General features: G+C 36.7%; 1 protein-coding gene across 1 annotated transcript in view; it reads right to left on the reverse strand.

Annotated features, from left to right (window-relative positions):
• The window catches only part of EPYC (epiphycan), a 53,543-nt gene that overhangs the window by 20,800 nt on the left and 12,703 nt on the right, over positions 1-20,040 (reverse strand). Inside the window, exon 2 of the mRNA XM_004459826.3 lies at positions 3,415-3,583. Within this exon, the coding sequence (XP_004459883.1) occupies positions 3,415-3,583 (169 nt within the window). The remainder of the gene's footprint in view (positions 1-3,414; positions 3,584-20,040) is intronic.

Raw genomic sequence — 20,040 nt, forward strand, 5'->3', positions numbered from 1 at the left:
TGAGAGATCACTCTGCTTGATGGTGTGCTGGAAGACTGAAGGATAATAAGTGGAAAGAGTAGAGATGCATTGTAGTCTAGACAAAAGATGATGGTGACTTGGCCAAGGTGATGGTGATAGATAAGGCAACAGATTCTAATAATGTTTGTGAGGGTGGATTATCTCTTAAAATACTGATCTGTTATTTCTATATGTATCACACACATGCGCACACACACGCATGTGCATGCACACACACATACCCCCCGTTTCACTCTCTGTTTAGCAACCATGTGGAGGACAGTGAGCTTCCAAAGTAGATAGAGAAGCAATCTGCAGAAAGGAAGAGGGAAATCCAGGGAAGGACAATATTGTGGAGGGGAGAGAAAGTGTTATGGATGAGGGGCTAGTCAACAGCCTAACGCTACTGAAATGTCCAGAAAGGTAAGAATTGAAAAAATGTCTCATGGACAGCCAGAACTGTGGGGCAATGGGGCTGGAAGCCAGATTATAGTAAATTAAGGAGGAAAATGGAAGTCCAGAAATAGTTACAGCAAATATAGACAATACTATTGAGGAGTTTGGCCATGATGGAAGAGGAATGAGAAATGGTTATAACTAGAAGAAGTTGTATGTGTTTTGTGTGTGATGAGAGGAGATAACTAAAATGTGGGATATTTGAGAATGCTCAGAAATTGAGGAAAGGATCCAGAGAGGAAGGAGAGGGTGAATATACAAAGGATCGTGGAGGTGTATGGAGATGGATGGAGATGGATGGCAGAGACTAGAAGAGGAACATGATGGAAGAACTGTCTTGGGATTGTTCAGTGAACAATTTGCCTTGGTTATCTGGGTTTTTAGCACTGAAAGTCCTGCCTTCTGGGAACCCTGTCAGTCCTGGGAAAATTCAGACATTTGGTCTCCTTAGTTGAGGGTCCATTTATGGTTATGATCAAGAACTAATAATGTACCCATAAAGTCTTATTGAAAATCATTTACTATAGCAATTCCAAAAATGAAAACCATTTTAGGAATGAAAATCTAGGAAAAATTCTTTAGGGGACAGCTGTAAAATATTTAATATCTGCTAACTTTCTCCAGTCATTATAAATTAACATTTCCACTGATAAAATTTTAAAAAGGCCTTTGATTCTTCTATGTTTTCATGGCTTTGTAATATACAGGTAATTGTTTTTATTTTATTTTTTTAATTTTTATAAATTCACACCAGCTACAGTTTAATTCTAGTTTGTATAATCACAAGTCAAGCCAGCATTATACAGCTTAAGAATATTACTTTTAAAAATATATTATTAGTAAAAATATGATACTTAGACTTATAATTCATAAAATATTGTCAAATTACTTAATGATGAATTCGTGAGACTTAAATTTCATTTTAATTTTCAAAATTTCTGGAGATACTTCTCTGGAAATTAAAATGTGAATTCAAATTTTAATTTTATATTTCATCCTCAGACTATTTTAGACACAAATACAATAAAAAATAGTCTTAGATTTTTATATAGGTTCAATACTGACATTGTTGAGCAACAATTTTGACTAACATTTTAACATTTTAAATTTTAAAACATTTAAAAGATTGGGCATTCTGCTGCTCTGTTGTTCTGGCTCACCTAAATGACTTCAAGTTGGTATTGATGCCAGAATGTTCTATTTCTGAAGGATTTGAAATTCCTTAAAAGTAAGCAAGTTTCTAGGAAAATTTCATTTTCTTATTTTGGGGTCTTTCCACTCATTGGTCACTTAGACTTACTTTTAATTTTGTGTGTACATCTTTCTGGTCCTGTTTGGAGAGTATTTCTAGCACTCCACAGAAGCCTAGTTATGTGAAAAGTGTAGGGTATATTTATTAAAGATGCTGGCTAAGGATTTAGCTTTCCTCTGTTTGAATCCCAGCACCACCAAGTACCACCTCTGTGACGTAGGACAAATTTTACAGCATGTTGGAATTTCAGGTTTCATGTCCATAAAATGGGGAAAACAGCACCAGTACATGGTGGTGGTAGGGTGGCCTTTAAAGGTGTTAATGCACATAAGCGCTTCAGCTAAGTGGCTGGCAAGTAATTAGTATTTGACAAAAGGCAACTTTTTACATTACTTATTGGTGAACCATTAAAAATGGATGAATTCCATTAAGAGTACAGTATTGCTAAGTAATATTTAGTATGCTTGCTATGGACTAGGCACTACATTCATTCACTTAATCCTCATAAAAATTCTATGAGGTAAATTCTAGCATGTATTGCCCCATTTTTTAGATTACGACATTGAGCCACAAAAAATATTCAGTGTCTTGCTCAAGGTTGTTCCTCCAGCAGGATACAGATGGAGTGGCTGCTCCATCTGACTGAGTTTTGATGGATGTGCCCTTGCTCTTAGTCTTATATCATCTTGCTCTCCCATTCTTTTCTTCTCTCAGTATGCGCTGTACATACATTTTGTATAATACCTGTAACACATTATTGCCTCTGAATTTGTTTACATGTCTGTCTCCCTGCACCAGACCGAAAGATCCTGGAGAACAGTGGCATTTTAAATCGTTTTGTGTCTCCAGAGCTTGGACTATACAGACTTGCAGTACTAACCAAACTTTTGCAGGGGGAATCCTATGTATTTTTCCACATCCCCTCACTACAGCATTCTCTACATGTGTAAAACTATTCTAGTGGGAGTTCACTTAATTACCTGCAAGGTTGACACCAGCAAATTCTGCTGACAGTTTAGACAAATCATAGAGGCACATTTAGAGCTAGGATTCCTAAAGGCTCTGGTTTAGGCCCACCTTCAGGCTATTTAAAATGGAGTCTGGGGTTTATGGAATTCCTTTCTCTCTTTTCCTTTGTCTGCTGCTTCTTGGGACTGAGGGAGAAGCTTGTTTTCCAACAAGCGTTCAGATGAGAAAGTGAGCTGGCTTCAAATCCCTTTTGTGTAACTAATAGCTATAGGACGTCTGGCAAGTTACTAAACTCTTTGAGCTACAGTCTCCTCATTGACAATGAAAAGAGTAATACTAACACCCTGGCAAGGAGATTACAGTAGCCAAATAAGATAATGGAACATGCCGAACATCACGGCCCCAAGTGCTCCATCAGAGTGAAATATTATTATTACTCTCTTCATCGTCATTCTCTTAACTGCTTTGGCCTATCTCAGAGGCATAGACTCTGATCTTGCTAATAAAGTACCCATTGTTCCAAGAATGAAATTCACCACAAAGCTTTTGAGTAGTATTTCCATCACAAATCTTTGGTGACTGGATCCTTTCAATTAAGTCAAAGCTGAATGATTACAGCTCTTTCATATTTGAAAAACAAATACATGTGCCTCTCCTAGCTCCCAACCTAGCCTCTTCTGAAACCTTCTCCTTGGATCATGCCGGTTCCCTGCGGGACCACCTCTGATGTAGCCCACCTTCCTTAGTGTGCGGGCCCAGAACGCCAGGGAATTCCGGCTCCTGTGGGGAAGAGCCGTCGATGAGCCTGGGAGTGGACTCCTCCTCCTCCTCTTCGGCTTCCTCGGGCAGTGGCGGTGGGGTGAGGAGCTCCCTGTTCCCCGAAGGCATCACCGTGGCTATTTCAATCTGAGAAAGAAGCAGAGTTTCATCTGGCAGCCTTTTCCATCAAGCTGCGCAGCACCCAAATTTAAAATGTATCCGTAATTGCCACAAGAGGGCGCACATGTTCTGAGTTAAACACGGGGATGAAGACCTACTTGCCTGGGAGGACACGTGGTTCTAGTTACTGTTCTCAACTTTTTTCTTCTCAAACCTTAGTGATCTTTTCTAACTTCTCTTTTCAGTTGTTGTCTTCTTGCTCTTTCTGAATGTCCTTTTATGCCTTATTCATTTTTGAGGTTGAAAATTTTTCATTTATTGTTTTCTAAATATATAGCATGATAAGCATATGCTTTTGTTGTCAAGGTTCATGTTAATACAGAAATGTGCAGAATAAAATTTGAAAGTCCCCTTCACCCTCCAGCCCTAATTCTGTTCCCATGGAAGACAATAACTAATAAGAAATTTGTTTATATATGTTCCAGTCCTTTTGATTCTAGAATTCCTATGTTCAAATATCCTGTTCCTTATAGTAAAAGTTCAGTATCTTTTCTACTAAATGAAAATATATGGAAAAATAACAACTGTATTAATTAAATATAGTATGACATTTCTCATATCTTTACAATAGTATTTTGAATAAGAAATAGTACCAACAATGATTGGTATGCCAAATTTTGACCTCTTTGAGACCTTAGACAATTGGAGATATTTATAAAATTGACAAAATACTCAAACTTTTTTTCAGAGATTGTATTTTTAGATTGCACATGATTTTTTTCTCTTCTTGCATAGTTTAACTAATGTTATTGCTTCTAAGAATATTGTTTGCATTTAGGACCATCCCTCACTTTCAGCTCACTTCCCTTGTCAATGTCTATTCATTTCTATTGTTTAGCAAATGTTTACTTCCCTGACAACCTTGTAAGCTTGGGCAGGAAATCTGCCCAAGAACAATTAGGGTAGCCATATCCAGAGCACACTTTCAGGGACCCAGTATCCTCACAGCATCCCCAGAATTCCCAGAGCCTACACAGATAAGTCTCTTGCTCCCTTCTACACTTTACTTGCTTTCATTAAAAAAGCAAAGGGACACATAAATTATTTTTAAACTTACTTAATGCCAAAATGATGTACATATCATATATAAAATAGGTATATAATTAGGCCAAATATTTTCTGGGTGTTTTAGAGAACCATGACATTCTAAAGATTCACTTATCATTTTATGTCACTTTTGACAGATTCTGATAAATGGCTTCACAATTGAAAATGATCTTTCTCAGGAAATACCAACATTTCTTTTATATTTCTGAATTATGACTTTCTCTATGCTTTTGTAGCACTTTGCATTTCTTTATTTCAACCCTTCCTGCACTATACTGTGTTAGTTCTGCTTGGCATCTCCTCTATAAGGTAAACTCTGAGATAGAAGCTTATTCTTTTTTACCTCTGGGTTATAGCACAATATGCAATCAAGTACTTATTGAAGTATAATAAAAAAAATTTTTGCTTGTCTAAGACATGCCTAATTCACTATGCTTAACCTTAAAAATTTTGCTCAGAAGAATCAATGATAAGGTGTCCACTACAGATGCACAAAAAAAAAACATCCTGGGGCTTTCTTTCTGTCTGATGGTGGTAGCTAAGATTGAATGAGGGAACACAGGATGTTATAAAAACATGGGGAAAGGGAAATAATCTCTGCAACTCAGGAATAAACTTGAAAACAGTGAATAACCTTTTTACTCCACAAAAAGAATCTTTTTGAAGTTTGAATTTACATAAGAAGTATTGGAAGATCATTTCCCCTACACCCTTGCCTTCTGGTTGATTCTTTCTGGCTAGAGCTTTAATAATGTTTCAAGTTTAAAAACAAGAAAAAAAAAAAAACTTGATTACAGCCAAGCAAGTTCCCTTTGGTTCTGAAACATTGTGTGAACATGGTGAATTCAGTGAATTAAACTTCTAAATATTTTAAAAAAATATTTAAATCTTTTTTATAAAAGTAACAGTGGGTGTGTTAGTGTTCATTTTAAAGCCATGAAATCAAACCAAAAGCAGATGATACCTTATCTGGTGCATTAGGAAACCCTACTTGATGATGTTATAAAGTTGGGAAAAAAATCTCTGGAGAAAAGAATGGTCACAGATAAACATACGGTTTCCATCTGCGAGGTCAGAATGAGGCATATTAAGAAGGAATGGATTTGTGGAGAGACCAAAAGGAGGCTGCAGGAAGAGCGGAAATTGAGACAGATGTTTCATGAAATGGAGTCAGCCTAGAGAGAAACACATTCCAGACACGTTGCCTTGAATCTTTAGCTTTGTAGAAAAAAATGTTTGCACATACTTTTTACAGATAATTTTTTTCCACTGGTTTGATGTGAAGCTGTAAGATATCTCTGATCATACACCATAATGAGGAAATATAGCTTTTGTCTTTATCAGAACTGTTTTGTTCATACTCACTTGTTAATAAAAATCTGAATGCTGCACAACTTTTAAAACAAAAGGGGGGGAAAAAACAAAGGAAAGTAATACCTTTACAGTTCAGCAAAATTGCACAACTGTAACTTCAGTGTACTGTGCCTGGAGAGCTTGTTGCATTGTAGACCCTTGTATTTCTACTATTAGACAGGATTTAAGCTTCTGTCTTACTTCCTCTTCTAACAGTTTTCATACCGAGATAAGAAGGTGTGAGGCAATGTATGCAAAGGAATGAGGCCAGAGGAGCATCAACATGTGGCAGACTACGCTTATACTGCAGAAATCTAAATTTGAGCATAAACACAAATGGTCTGAAAACATCCCTGCTCCCTTTTCTCGAGCTACTCAAATACAATTGCAATTAAGCCTCTGATAGAAACATTCCTTAATTCTTCATCCATCCGGAATTATCCATCCACAGAAGCACCATTTAAGTGAACATTTAAGTGAACATAACTTTTGGTTAAAAATAAAAATAATTTGGATCAAATCCAGAGTTTTCCTCTAATTCTTTGCCTTTTTACTATTTCTTTTATTCTCATTTATTTCCTACTAAGTCTAATCAATCTGCTCATTATATTTCCCTAAAGACTAAGAATACAATACAAAGGGTCATTTCTACATAATTTTGATCTTGGTCTTTAATGCATTTACTTATCTTCTTTGGTACTAGCAAAACACATCTTTGAGTTGATTGGTTTGCAGCAAATGATCTATTTCCACTCTTATTACCTGGCTGTAGGGCTGTAGAAAATTTATGACATGAGATGGCAAATGCTTAGCCCACAGGCAGTGATCTAGGTAGGGTGAGGTGTCTGCAGATGTCCGCCTGGAGAGACAACAGTGCCAAGGAAAGGTTCCTTAGGCCTGCCTCAGTCTGCCTGCACTGCCCGGCTTTGCCTCCAGGTAAGCAGCCAGGACCCCAATACAATCCCCAGGGAAAGGGGGCTGCAATGACTCTGAAGTGTCTCAGACACTTTCTCTTTGGAGGAATAAGGACTTAGTAGAAAATAACTCAGTTGCATTTCTTTCACCAGATTATGTGTACTGAGTCTTTTATAAGTAATATTTAGGTTGTTATTAATAATACCACAGAAGATTTGAGACTTTCATTTTACAACAATCAGCAGAATTATCCATCCACAGAGGCACCATTTTAAGTGAATATAACTTTTGGTTAAAAATAAAAATAATTTGGATTAAATCCATTTATCCCTTAGCAACAAACAAACAAACAAACAGAACTATCTATATAACCTCATCCCTACCAGTAAGCCTACTTAATTTATTTGCCTTAGTTTCAGAGTAAAAATGTTATTTTAAAACGTGTGTTCAGAAATAGCAGGCACATTTCTCCCTGATTTCCTTGCTTCCTACACAGTTCCTTCAGTATAGACTTCATGTTCAACTTGCTGACCCTCGTGCCTGTGAGCATACCTATGATGGTCATGAACAATTTGCTGCCATTAAGCTTTGTGTTTAAATGAATATACTCATTGTGTTTTATTTTTGATATTCAAGTACTACAGCACTTGATCTGTAGTAAAGTTTCCAATGAGAAACTCAGCAAAGAGGTAATATTTGTGTGATGGAATTTATGCTATGAAAGAATCCATTTTGCTCAGATTGGATTCTTACTTCAATGAATGAATGAAAGAATCAGTGAATGAATGAATGAATTTGTAAATGGATGTAAAGTTTACCAGTCTTTATCAACCAGCCTGAAGGTTTACTCCAAACATTATGCTTAAGTTATGATCAACTGCCCATATTACTTGACAATGTTATTTTCTAAACGTGTCATTAACTGTTTTTTCTCCCTGTTTACCATCATCACCATAATCTAAGTTACTATCATTTATTGCCTAGAATACAGGAATGGTCTACTTTCATGAAGTTTGTTTCTAGTCCAATATGTACTCACCTTTGAGCTAGAATGAACTCTTTAAACTCCAAATCTGATAATCTCAACCCCTGCTTCAGAACCTTTAAAGACTTTCTTTTGTTCTTAGGAACCACAAGAGCAATGGCCCTGCAGAAGCACTAGAGCTTATTTGTCCAGAGACAGCCAAAGTAGATAGAAGCCCAGGTACTGGTTCTTCTGAGGGTTACAGAGACCCACAGGTTCTACAGTTATGGCAGATGGCTCTGGAGTTCAGTGCCATGTCAGTTGGCCCTATTTTGGAGTTTGTGTTCCTGAGTGTGATGGGGTTGGACTCAGATATGACCTTTTACACATGCCTCTTCTGTTACTTTTACCAGACCTGTGATTGGGCCTGAGGTTGGTGTATACTCAGGAGACCTGAATCTCTGAACTGTCCATGTGACAGCCAGGCCCAGAGCCTCAGTAGATTTGCAACTCCTACAGTCTGGTTTATTGGACTTACCTTGGTCAGCTAACAGGGAGGTGAAGAAGGTCAAACACCACACCAGGGAGTCAAGAGTGCCTACAACTGCAAGCAGAATTGTATCCATCACCCATGGGGAAACTAAGCCCCTCTTCATATAGAGGGGGAGTGGACATAACCATCCCAGGGTCCACAGGCTGGAGGAATAGAGTATAGATTAGAGTGGACTTACTGATATTCTACTATGGAAGTATTGTGATTAGTAATGGAAGAAATTGTAGCATTGATGTGGAGAAAGTGCCCACGGTAGCTGTTGAGGGTAGGGAGAGGAAAGAAGAGATATGATGTGGGGGCATTTTCAGGGCCTGGAGTTGTCCTGGTTGGTACTGCAGGGACAGATGCTGTACATTGTATGCCCTGCCATGGCTCACTGAGTGGACTGGGGGAAGAGTGTAAACTACAATGTAAACCACTATCCATGTGGTGCAGCAGTGCTCCAAAACGTATTCACCAAATGCAATGAATGTGACACGATGATGAAAGAGGTTGTTGATGTGGGAGGAGTGGGGCGAGGGGGGTAGGGGGTATATGGGGACCTCATATTTTTTTATTATAACATTAAAAAAATAAAGAGGAAACAAATTAAATTAAATTAAAAAAAATAAAAGGAAGGATTCAGACTGATGAAATTGAATCTAGGCTTATCTGTGAGAACTTGGACAAATTACTTTACCTCCTTTAACCTCAGTTTCTTTATAAAATCATGTATACATAGTACAGTTGTGTTAGTATTAAACTGCTAATGTCTATAAAACAGATTAATTCCAGACACATAGTGTCATAGAAATGTTTGCTACTAATATTAGAATAAATTAAAAACGCTTTGTTTTATGGGTCCTGCATACTTTGGTACTTCTTGTGTCTCCTTTTTCCATTTCATACCAAATTTGCTCTTTTGTTGTTTGGTTAAGTTGCTCTGGCCGTTTTTAGTCACCTATACTTTCAATGCTCCTTCTTCTATGGGACATTTGCTTACACTAGTCCTTCATTGTCCTCCTTTCTCTCACCATCTTTGCTAATTAACTATTTTTCATCCTTCATAACCAGTTGAAGTGTACTTCTTCGGGGAAACTTCTCATGATCTACCAAACTTTGATAAATATGCTTTTTGGGCTCTCACTGCATTGTGCACTCCTTTTGATATATCTACCATATACTTGTGGTAGATTCTTTTTAAAATTGTTTTAGGTGCTTCCCTCCTTTTACCGAAAGCCCATTATGACTTGATTCATATAATCAAGAGGTAGAGCCTAATTCTTAATCTCTTGAATTTAGGTTGGCCTTGTGGTTTGTTTTAGTCAATAGAATGTGGTAGAAGGAATATTGTAACAGTTTGAGGGCTAGCCTGTTGAAGGATGAGGGAGCGCATGGAGAAGGGAAAAACCACCTCAGCTAAAGCCAACGTCATCCAACCAGCCTTGCGTAAGGCAGCTGCTGATTGCAGATGTATGAAGGGGTCCCTCACAAACCAGAAGCATAGCACAACCCAAACTACTGAACCACAGAATTAGGACTAAATAATTGTTGTTTGAAGCTACTAAGCTTTTGGCTTGTTTTTTACACAGCAGACGCAGATAGAAATTTTTATGTTGTATATTCTGAGTATTTGTTTCATGCCTGCCTCCCCATGAGGGGAAACACTATCTGTTTTTGTTTTTTTTCCCCATCATTATATTCCTAGTGCTACTACAGTGTGCTGGCAATTAGTAGAAAATTGGATACATGCTGTTGAAGCAATATAGATAGACAATGGCAATTTTTGACATTTTAGGGATTGTTTTAGATGTCAAAGTAAGAAAATATTTTTAAATGGCTAAGGAACAGCTATAAAAATAGCTGTGAAAAGATATAAATTATGGTTCAGACAACCCCACATCTGCCAATATACCTTTATGATAGGTACGAATAGATAAAAAAAAAAGGAAATGTGCTTTGACTTCTTTCGATAGAGCTTGTTTGGAATCTATGAACTAACAATGACTGACTTACCTAAAGAAAGAAGTGAAAGTATATATGTACTGAGATCCTTGTTGGTTCATTGGTATTCATTGATGAATGAGGATGTAATTGTTCTCATTAGAATAGAAATAAATGTAGATTTTAGTGTACCTACATATAGGATCAGGATTATAGTCACAGAATGGTGCCTTCCCTATCCTTTAAAAAGTTGAAGTTATTTTAAGGTTTTCTCGTGATGTAAAACTAATAGGGAAAGTGAGCATTTTGGTCACTGGGTAATACATATTTACATTAAAAGTTCATAAATGGACTATCTTTTTATATATCAAGCCTCGGGATTTTTGTTTGGCATCATTCATTACTTAGAATCTGATCATGCTGATTATGTTAGTAAAATTCAGTTGCTGGTCTTGAAGGATGAGTACCATGGGCCATGTTACTCTATAGGAGCACTTGGTAGCCAATCACTTTCTCCTGAAAGTGAAAAGTTAGAAAAATATCATGTAGCACTGATGTAGATGGATTGTAAAATCCTATATAATTTTTTAGACTTTTATCTCATTTTATGAAAAATAAGTATTATGTCAGAATGGAACATTAGCCTGTTTAAACATGGTGAGGGAGATAACATCATGTATTAGCCCAATTGTTTCATTTTCCTCCTGGGCATTCAGTTTATATACATTCTCCAGGTAACTTGAAAATGGGTCAGGTCATGGGGCTAGTTCTATCCAATTTAATGGTAGAGGAAGTAATGTGTTACATCTACCTCAAGCCAGCAGAGAATGAGTATACTGTCTTCATATTGGTCCTCTTCCCTCATTCTGTCACCTGAATGATACAAGTACGATTTTGAAATCCCAAGTTGAAGGTGGTGAAGCTCTAGCATGAAAGAAGTTTGCATGCCAGAATGACTACATGGAGGAGAAGAAGCCAGTTGATTTGTGCTGGATAGTTGTACCAACAAAATATAAACTTTTATTTAGTTAAGCCATAGTGATTTTGGAGTTATTTGTTAAAGCTGCTAATATAATTTGCCCTAATACGTAGACATACCTCATCTTATTGTCCTTCGCTTTATTGCACTTTGCAGATAGTGTGCTTTTCACAAATGGAAAGTTTATGGCAATCCTGTGTGGAGTCATTTTTGGTGCCATTTTTCCAACAGCATGTGCTCACTTCATGTCTCTGTTGGTAATTCTCACAATATTTCAGACTTTCTCATTATTATTATGTCTGTTATGGTACCTTTGATCAGTGATCTTTATGTTATGATTGTAATTGTTTGGGGGCCCCACAAACATGCCCATATGAGACAGTGAACTTAATAAGACTTCTCCGTCAGCCAGCAATTCCCTATCTCTCTCCCTCTCCTCAAGGTTCTTTAAGCCCTTGGATACAATAATGTTGAAATTAGGCCAATTAATAACCTTACAATGGGTTCTAAGTGTTCAAGTGAAAGGAAGAGTATTTGTAAGATTATACTGCTATAGATAGTGATTATTCTGATGGATCTGCGTTAAGTCAATTGAAAACCTTCTGGAAAAGATTCACCATTCTAGAAGCATTTAAGATCACTCATGATTCCTAAGAAGAGGCCAAAATATCAACATTAATGGGAGTTTGGTAGAAGTTGATTCTAACCTTCATAGATGATTTTGAAGGATTCAAGACCTAAGTGGAGGAAGTATCTGCAGATAAGATGGAAATAGCAAAGGGCTAGAATTAGAAGTAGAGCCTGAAGATTGCTACAATATTATTTTTAAACTTGCACAAACGAGGAGTTGCTTCTAAGTGATTTCTTGAGACTGAATCTACGCTTAGTAGATGCCATGAACATTGTTGAAATGATAACAAAGATTTTAGAATACTGCATTAACTTATGTGACATAGCAGTGGTAGAGTTTGAGATGATTGATTTCAATTTTGAAAGAAGTTATATTGTGAGTAAAATGCTATGAAACAGCAACAGACGCTACAGATAAATCTTTCATGAAAGGAGGAATCAATCTAGGTGGACAACTTCATTGTTGTCTTATTTTAAGAAATTCCACAATGTCCCCAACCTTCAACAAGCAACACCCTGATCTGTCAATAGCCATCAACATCAAGGCAAGAATTTCCATTGGTAAAATGATTACAACCAGGATGGGAGTTCCAGGAAAATGGTGTCAAAGTAAGCAGGTAGGGGTCAATTCTCACGAAAACAATGGAGAAAGGGTCAAAAGGACCTGTTTTGAGGGTCAGGATACCAGTACAGTGCTATGCAACTCCCAGGAAGGTGTGGGACAAATGGACGAAGAACCTGAAATAAACAAACATGACTTACTAAACCCCCACGGTGGCCTGGAAGGGCACCCAGACCTCACCCTCAAGACATTATGCCTGTATAAAACCTCACTGCAGCAGGCTGAGAGCGGAACATGTCTTCCTTGCTATCAGCTGTTATAAGGGAAGAGGGAGAGGGCTTCAGAGGGCAAAGACTGGGTTCTCCTCAGTGAATTCAGCCAGCACAGACTGCTTTGAATCTTGGCTCAGGCCAGATCAGAAACCTGGAAAAACAAAGGTTAAAAATAAAACCTCTGCAGAAATGGTCACTGAAGAATGCCATCTGCTTGCCATCCAGGAAATTGCAAGGATAAAAACTGCTTTTCAGTTTCTCCTTAGTCACAGCTCCTGGGAAAAATCTGTGCCCCATTACTGAATCTCTGTCCCAGTTTTGATACCTTGAGCTGGGCATTGTTAAAGACTAAAAATAAATTGAACCAAAAATCAAAAATGAGCAGTGAAAAACAAAAACAAAAACAAAACACCAAGCAAGAGAGAGAAATTGACCATCAGAGTAAATTCACAAACATATACAGATGCCTAGACATCAGTAAAAATTACAAGTCATATTAGGAAATAGGAAGAGATGCCCCAGCCAAAGGAACAAACTGAATATCCTTAAGAAATCAATGATAATCACACAAATCTCCTAGATCAAGTCAAGGAACTGAAGGAAAGTATGACTAAAGAGATAAAGGATATTAAGAAGACTCTGGTAGTGATGCTTCTGAGGGCTACCAGGTCCTACAGTCATATGAGACAGATGGCTCTGGAGTTCAGTGCCTTGCCAGTGGGCCCTACTTTGGAATTTGTGCTCCTGAGTGTGATGGAGTTGGAGTTAGATGTGACCTCTCCTCACATGCCTCTTCTGTCACTTTTACTGAACCTGTGGTTAGCACTGGGGTTGGTGTATGCTCAGGAGACTTGAATCTCTGGACTGTCCATGTGCCAGCTGGGCGCTGAGCCTCAGCAGAGTTGCAACTCCTATTCTCTGGTTTGTTGAACTTACCCAGGTCAGCTAACAGGGAGGTGAGGGTGTTCAACCTGCACACCAAGGAACCGAGAGAATCTACAGCTGAAAGCAGAACCCCATCCATCAGCCATGTGAGATCTAAGCCCCCTCTCGATTTAGAGGTGGAGTGGACATTGCCATCCCAGCGTCCACAGGATGGAGGAATAAAATATGGATTACAGTGGACTAATTGGTATTCTATTATAGAACTATTGTGACTCTAGCAATGGAAGAAATTGTATCATTGATGTGGAGACAGTGGCCACAGTAGTTGCTGAGGGCAGGGAGAGGGAGGAAGAGATGTGATGTGGGGACATTTTTGGGACTTGGAGTTGTCCTGAATGATATTGCAGGGACAGATGCAGGACATTATATATCCTGCCATAACCCACTTAATAGACTGGGAGAGAGTGTAAATTACAACATAAACCATAATCCATGCTGTGTAGCAACGCTCCAAAATGTACTCATCAAATGCAATGAATGTACCACACTAATGATAGAAGTTGTCAGTGTGGGAGGAGTGAGGGGTGTGGGGAGTGGGGTATATAGGAACTGCTTATATTTTTTATTGTAACATTTTGCATGGTTTATTTATCTTTAAAAAAAAGATTAAAAAAAAAGAAGACATTGGATGAGCATAAAGAACAATTTTAAAGCCCACAAAGAAAAGTAACAGAGTTTATGGGAATGAAAGCCACAATGAATGAGATTAAAAATGCATTAGACTGTGATTGAGCACCTGCTTCAAGTGTAAGACATCCTGGGTTCATTCCTGGTACCTCCTAAAAAATGCATTAGAGGCACATAACAGAAGATTTTAATTGCTTGAAGACAGAATTAGTGATTTCACAGATAGACCATCTGAACTGGAAAAGACAAGATTACAGAAAGAGAAAAGAATGGAAAAAAAAAGGAACAAGGCTCAGGGAGTTGAATGACAATGTGAAACACACAGACATGCATGTTATCAGTATCCCAGAAGAAGAGAATGGAAAAGAGGCAGAAAGAATATTTGAGGAAATAATGACTGAAAATCTTCCAACCCCTCTGAAAGACATAAATATGAATATCCAAGGAGGGCAATGTACCTCAAATAGAATAAATCCAAATAGATCTACTCTGACACATCTACTATTCAGAATGACAAATATCAGAGGTAAAGAGAGGATTCTGAAAGCAGCAAGGGAAAAGAAAATATCACATAAAAAAAAAAACCTCAATAAGATTAAGTGCTGACCTCTCATTAGAAGCCATGGAGATGAGAAGAAAGTGGTAGATGTATTTAAGGTATTGAAAGAGAAAAACTGCCCTAAGAATTCTGTATCTGGCCAAATTGCCCTTTAAAAATGAGGGTGAGTTCAAAGTTTTCACAGACAAACAAAACTGAGAGAGTATGTTACCAAAAGAACAGAATTACAAGAAATACTAAAGGGAGTGTGGCAGCCTGAAAGGAAAAAACAAAACAAAAAACAAGAGTGAGAGACATGGAGAAGAGTATAGAAATGAAGAATATTAGGAAAGTTAAATTATATGGTAAAAAGACAGACAATAGTATGATATGACAATGGAAAGCCAAAGGAACAAAAGGATGAAGTAAGCAATGTATTTATAGTAATAACATTGAATGTTAATGGCTTGAACTCCCCAATCAAAAGACATAGACTGATAGAATGGATTTTTAAAAATAAGCCATCTCTATGATGTCTACAAGAGACTCACCTCAGATGTAAGGACACAACTAGACTAGGTTAAAAGTGAAAGGTTGGAAAATGATATTCCATGCAAAAAGAAACAAAAAAAGGTGGGGGGGGGGCTGGAGTAGTGATGCTGTTATTGGACAAAATAGATTTTAAATGCAAAACTGTTGTAAGGGATGAAGAAGTTGATTATATATTAATAAAAGGGGAATTTCACCAAGAAGAAATAACTATACTAAATATATATGCTTCTATCCTGGATACCCCAAGACACATGAGGCACACACTGGCAAAACTGAAAGATGAAATAGATGTCTCTACAATAATAGTTGGAGACTTCAACACACCACTCTCAGTATTGGATAGAACATTTGGTCTGAGAGTAAATAAAGAAACAGAGAGCTTGAATACTATGAAAAATGAACTAGACCTAATAGACATTTCTAGAGCATTACACCCCACAACAGCAGGATATAAATTCTTTTCAAACACTAATGAATTCTTCACCAGGTTAGACCATGTGTTGGGTCACAAGACAGGTTTCAATAAATTTAAAAAGATTGAAATTATACAAAAAACATTCTCTGATCATAATGGAATGCAGCTTGAAATCAGTAATGAACCAATAAAAGGAAAATTTATAAATACCTAGAGATTAAACAACACACTCTTAAATAATCAGCAGGTCAAAGGAGCAATTGCAAGAGAATTCACTAAATATCTTGAGACAAATGAATGCAAGAACACAACATATCAAAACTATGGGCCCTGCAAAGGCTGTGCTTACCTTAAAAAAAAAAAGAAAGGAAGGAAGAGCTAAAATTGAAGAGATAAGTGCATACCTGGAGGAATTAGAAAAAGAACAGCAAACTCATTCTAAACCAAGCCAAAGGAAAGAAGGAGTAAAGATTAGAGTAGAAATAAATGAAATCAAGAAAAAAAAATAGTGAGAATCAACAAAAGCAAAAGTTGGTTCTTTTAGAAGATTAACAAAATTGATAAACCCTTAGTTATAAGAAAAAAAAAGATGTAAATAAATAAAACCAGAAGTGGGGGAGGGGAACATTACCACTGAACCCACAGAAATAAGAGAGATCATAAGAGGATACTGTGAACAACCATACAACAAAAACCTCAATAATGTAGACAAGAAAGACAAATTCATAAAAACACACCAACAAGCTACACTAACCCTGGAAGTAATAGAAGACCTCAAAAAATGAACCATGGGTAAAGAGATTGAGACAGTCATAAAAACCTCCCAAAGATGAAAAGCCCAAGACCAGTTGGCTTCACAGGTGAATTCCATCAATCATTCAAAGATGATCTAGTAATAATCTTGCTCAAGCTCTTCAAAAAAATTGAACAGGAAAGAATGCTACCAAACTCATTCTGTGAAGCCATCACCTTAATATCAAAAATGGATAAAGTTACTATGAAAAAAGAAAATTACAGACCAATATCTCTAATGAATATAGACGCAAAAATCCTCAAAAAAAAATGCAAACCAAATCCAAACGCTTGTTAAAAGAATTATACTCTGTGATCAGTTGGTTTTATCCTAGGTATGCAAAGATGGTTCAACACAAGAAAATCAATTACTATAATAAGCCAAATTAATATATTGAGGAAGAAAAATCACATGATCCTCTGGATTGATGAAGAAAATGTGTTTGATGAAATACAACATCCTGTCTTGATGAAAACACTCCAAAAAATAGGAATTGAAGGAAGATTTCTCATTATGGTGAAGTGCATATATGAAAAACCTACAGCTAGCATTGTACTCAATGGTGAAAGACCAAAAGTTTTTCCCTTGAGATCAGGAGCAAGACAAAGATGCCCGCTGTCACCACTGTTATTTAATAGTGTGCTTGAAGTTCTTACTAGAGCCAATTAGGCTAGATAAAGAAATAAAAGGCACAAAAATAGGAAAGGAAGAACTAAAACTTTCACTATTCACTGATATGATTCTATATCTAGAAAATCCTCAAAAATTTACAACAAAGCTACTAGTACTAATAGACAAGTTCAGGAAATTGACAGGATACGAGATTAATAGATGCACAAAAATAGTGTTTCTATACACTACTGATGAGCAATCTGAGGAGTAAACTTTTTAAAAATCATTTATAATAATGACTAAAAGAACAAAATATTTAGGAATAATCTATCCAAGAACCTGTATTTAGAAAACTAAAAAACATTGCCAAAAAAAACTGAAGAAGACTAAAACAAATGGAAGTACATTCCATGTTCATGGACTGGAAGACTAATATTGTTAAGATGTCAGTTCTACCCAAACTGATTTACATATTCAACACAATCCCAATAAAAATCCTAACATTCTGTTTTGCAGAAATGGAAAAGCCAATTATCAAATTTATTTGGAAGGGTAAGTGCCCCCAAATAAGCAAAACATGTCTTAAAAATGAAGAATAAAGTTAGAGGACTCCTACTTCCTGACTTTAAAGCATATTGTTTAGCTGTTGTGATAGAAAAAAAAACATGTTACTGGCATAATGATGGACAGAATGACCAATGGAACTGAGTAAAAAACTGAGAAATAGACCTTCACATCTACAGTCAAGTGATTTTTGACAAGCCTGTCATGCCTTCCGAGGTAGGCTAGAATACTCTATTCAACAAATGGTGCTGGAAGAACTGGATAGCCATATCCAAAAGAAAGAAAAAGGACCCCTATTTCACACCTTATACAAAAATTAACTCAAAATGGATAAAGGACCTAGATATAAAATCTACAACAATAAAACTCCTAGAAAAAAAAAATGTAGGGAAACATCAAGACCTTGAGGTAGGCGGTCGTTTCTTAAACCTTACATGCAAAGCATGAGCAAAAAATGAAAAAATAGATAAATGATACCTCCTCAATATTAAACAATTTTGCACCTCAAAGGATTTATCAAAAGGGTGAAAAAGCAGCCAACTGAAATGGAGAAAATATTTAGAAATCACATGTCCAATAAGGGTTTAATATCTTTGATGATATAAAGAGATGTTACAACTCAACAATAAAAATACAAATTGTCCCAATTAAAAAATGGTAAAAGACTTGGATAGACATTTGTCCAAAGAAGAAATATAAATGCCAAAAAACACTTGAAAAATGGTTCAACACCACTGGCTATTAGGGAAATGCAAATCAAAGCTACAATGTGATACCATTTCACAACTTCCAAAAGGGCCATTATAAAAATAACCCAGAAAACAACAAGTGTTGGAGAGGATATGGAGAGATAGGAATACTTATTCACTGTTGCTGGGAATGTAGAATGTTACAGCCATTATGGAATTCAGTTTGGTGATTCCTAAGGAAGTTAGATATAGATCTATCTTGTGACCCGGCAATGCCTCTGTTAGTTATATTCCCAGAAGAACAAAGAGCAGGGGCACAAGCAGGTATCTGCACACCTATCTGCATACCAGTGTTCACAGCATCATTATCTGTAGTTGTCAAAAGATGAAAACATCCCATGTGGTCATCAACCAACGAATGGATAAACAAATTGTGGTGTATACACAAAATGGGATATTGTGCAGCTATAGGAAGAAATTAAGTGATTAAGCATATGACAACACGATGAACCTGGAGGACATTCCGTTGAGTGAAGCAAGTCAGACACAAAAGAACAAATAGTGTATGATTGTGCTATTATGAACTAAATATATTTTATAATTTGTATATATATACACAATATACATATATGTAATTTGTATATATATACACAATATGCATATATATAATTTGTATATATATATATATAATGGGACTATTGTTGTGGGCTATGGGTGGAAGGCTCTTTGTCTCTTCAGAGATAACCTAAGCTGAAGGCTGTGGGTGTGGAATGGTAAGAGGCTGCAGTCCTGCCCTTAGGGACAATGACAACAGGCTCCAGTCCCAGGAAACAGTTTAACAATGCAAGGGCTATAAACTTTAAGTATTTAGGGGAAATGCAAAAAGTAAATATGCTAAAAGCTTATCTAGAATGTCTGGAGTCCATGCTAAAAGCTTACCTAAGATGTGGAAGATATATATGCTAATTGAAGCCTATTGAGAACTGAAACAAAGGGACCATTTGGCCTTTCCTCTCTGTATAAAAGAGGTTTGAAAATCTTGTTTGGGGCTCGGGATTCAAACAGAAGTTCCCAAGTCCAGCCGGCCATCAATAAACCATTTTTCCTTCTCAAAATCATTCCTGAGTCCTGGCCTCTCTATATTCAAATAATTGAACTTCTCTCAAATTCTACAACACTATAACAAAGTGAAACTTCATGTGAAATATGAATGAGGGTAATATTGCATATATAAGATTTTTTTACAAAATATAAGTACAAATAAACTAGAGAGAAGGAAACAAAATAGCGCTATGAATGGCAGAGGAAGCATAGAGGTAGTAAGTTTTTTTGTTTGTCTGGTTTTTGTTTATTATTATTATTGGAATCATGAAAATGTTCTAATAATGATTTAAGTGATGAATGCACAATTATGTGATTATACCAAATACTACTGATTGTACACTTTGGATGAATTTATGCTTTATTGATATGTACCAGTAAAATTGATTC

Source organism: Dasypus novemcinctus, chromosome 12, assembly GCF_030445035.2.
Source record: "Dasypus novemcinctus isolate mDasNov1 chromosome 12, mDasNov1.1.hap2, whole genome shotgun sequence".
NCBI classification, from domain to species: domain Eukaryota; kingdom Metazoa; phylum Chordata; class Mammalia; order Cingulata; family Dasypodidae; genus Dasypus; species Dasypus novemcinctus.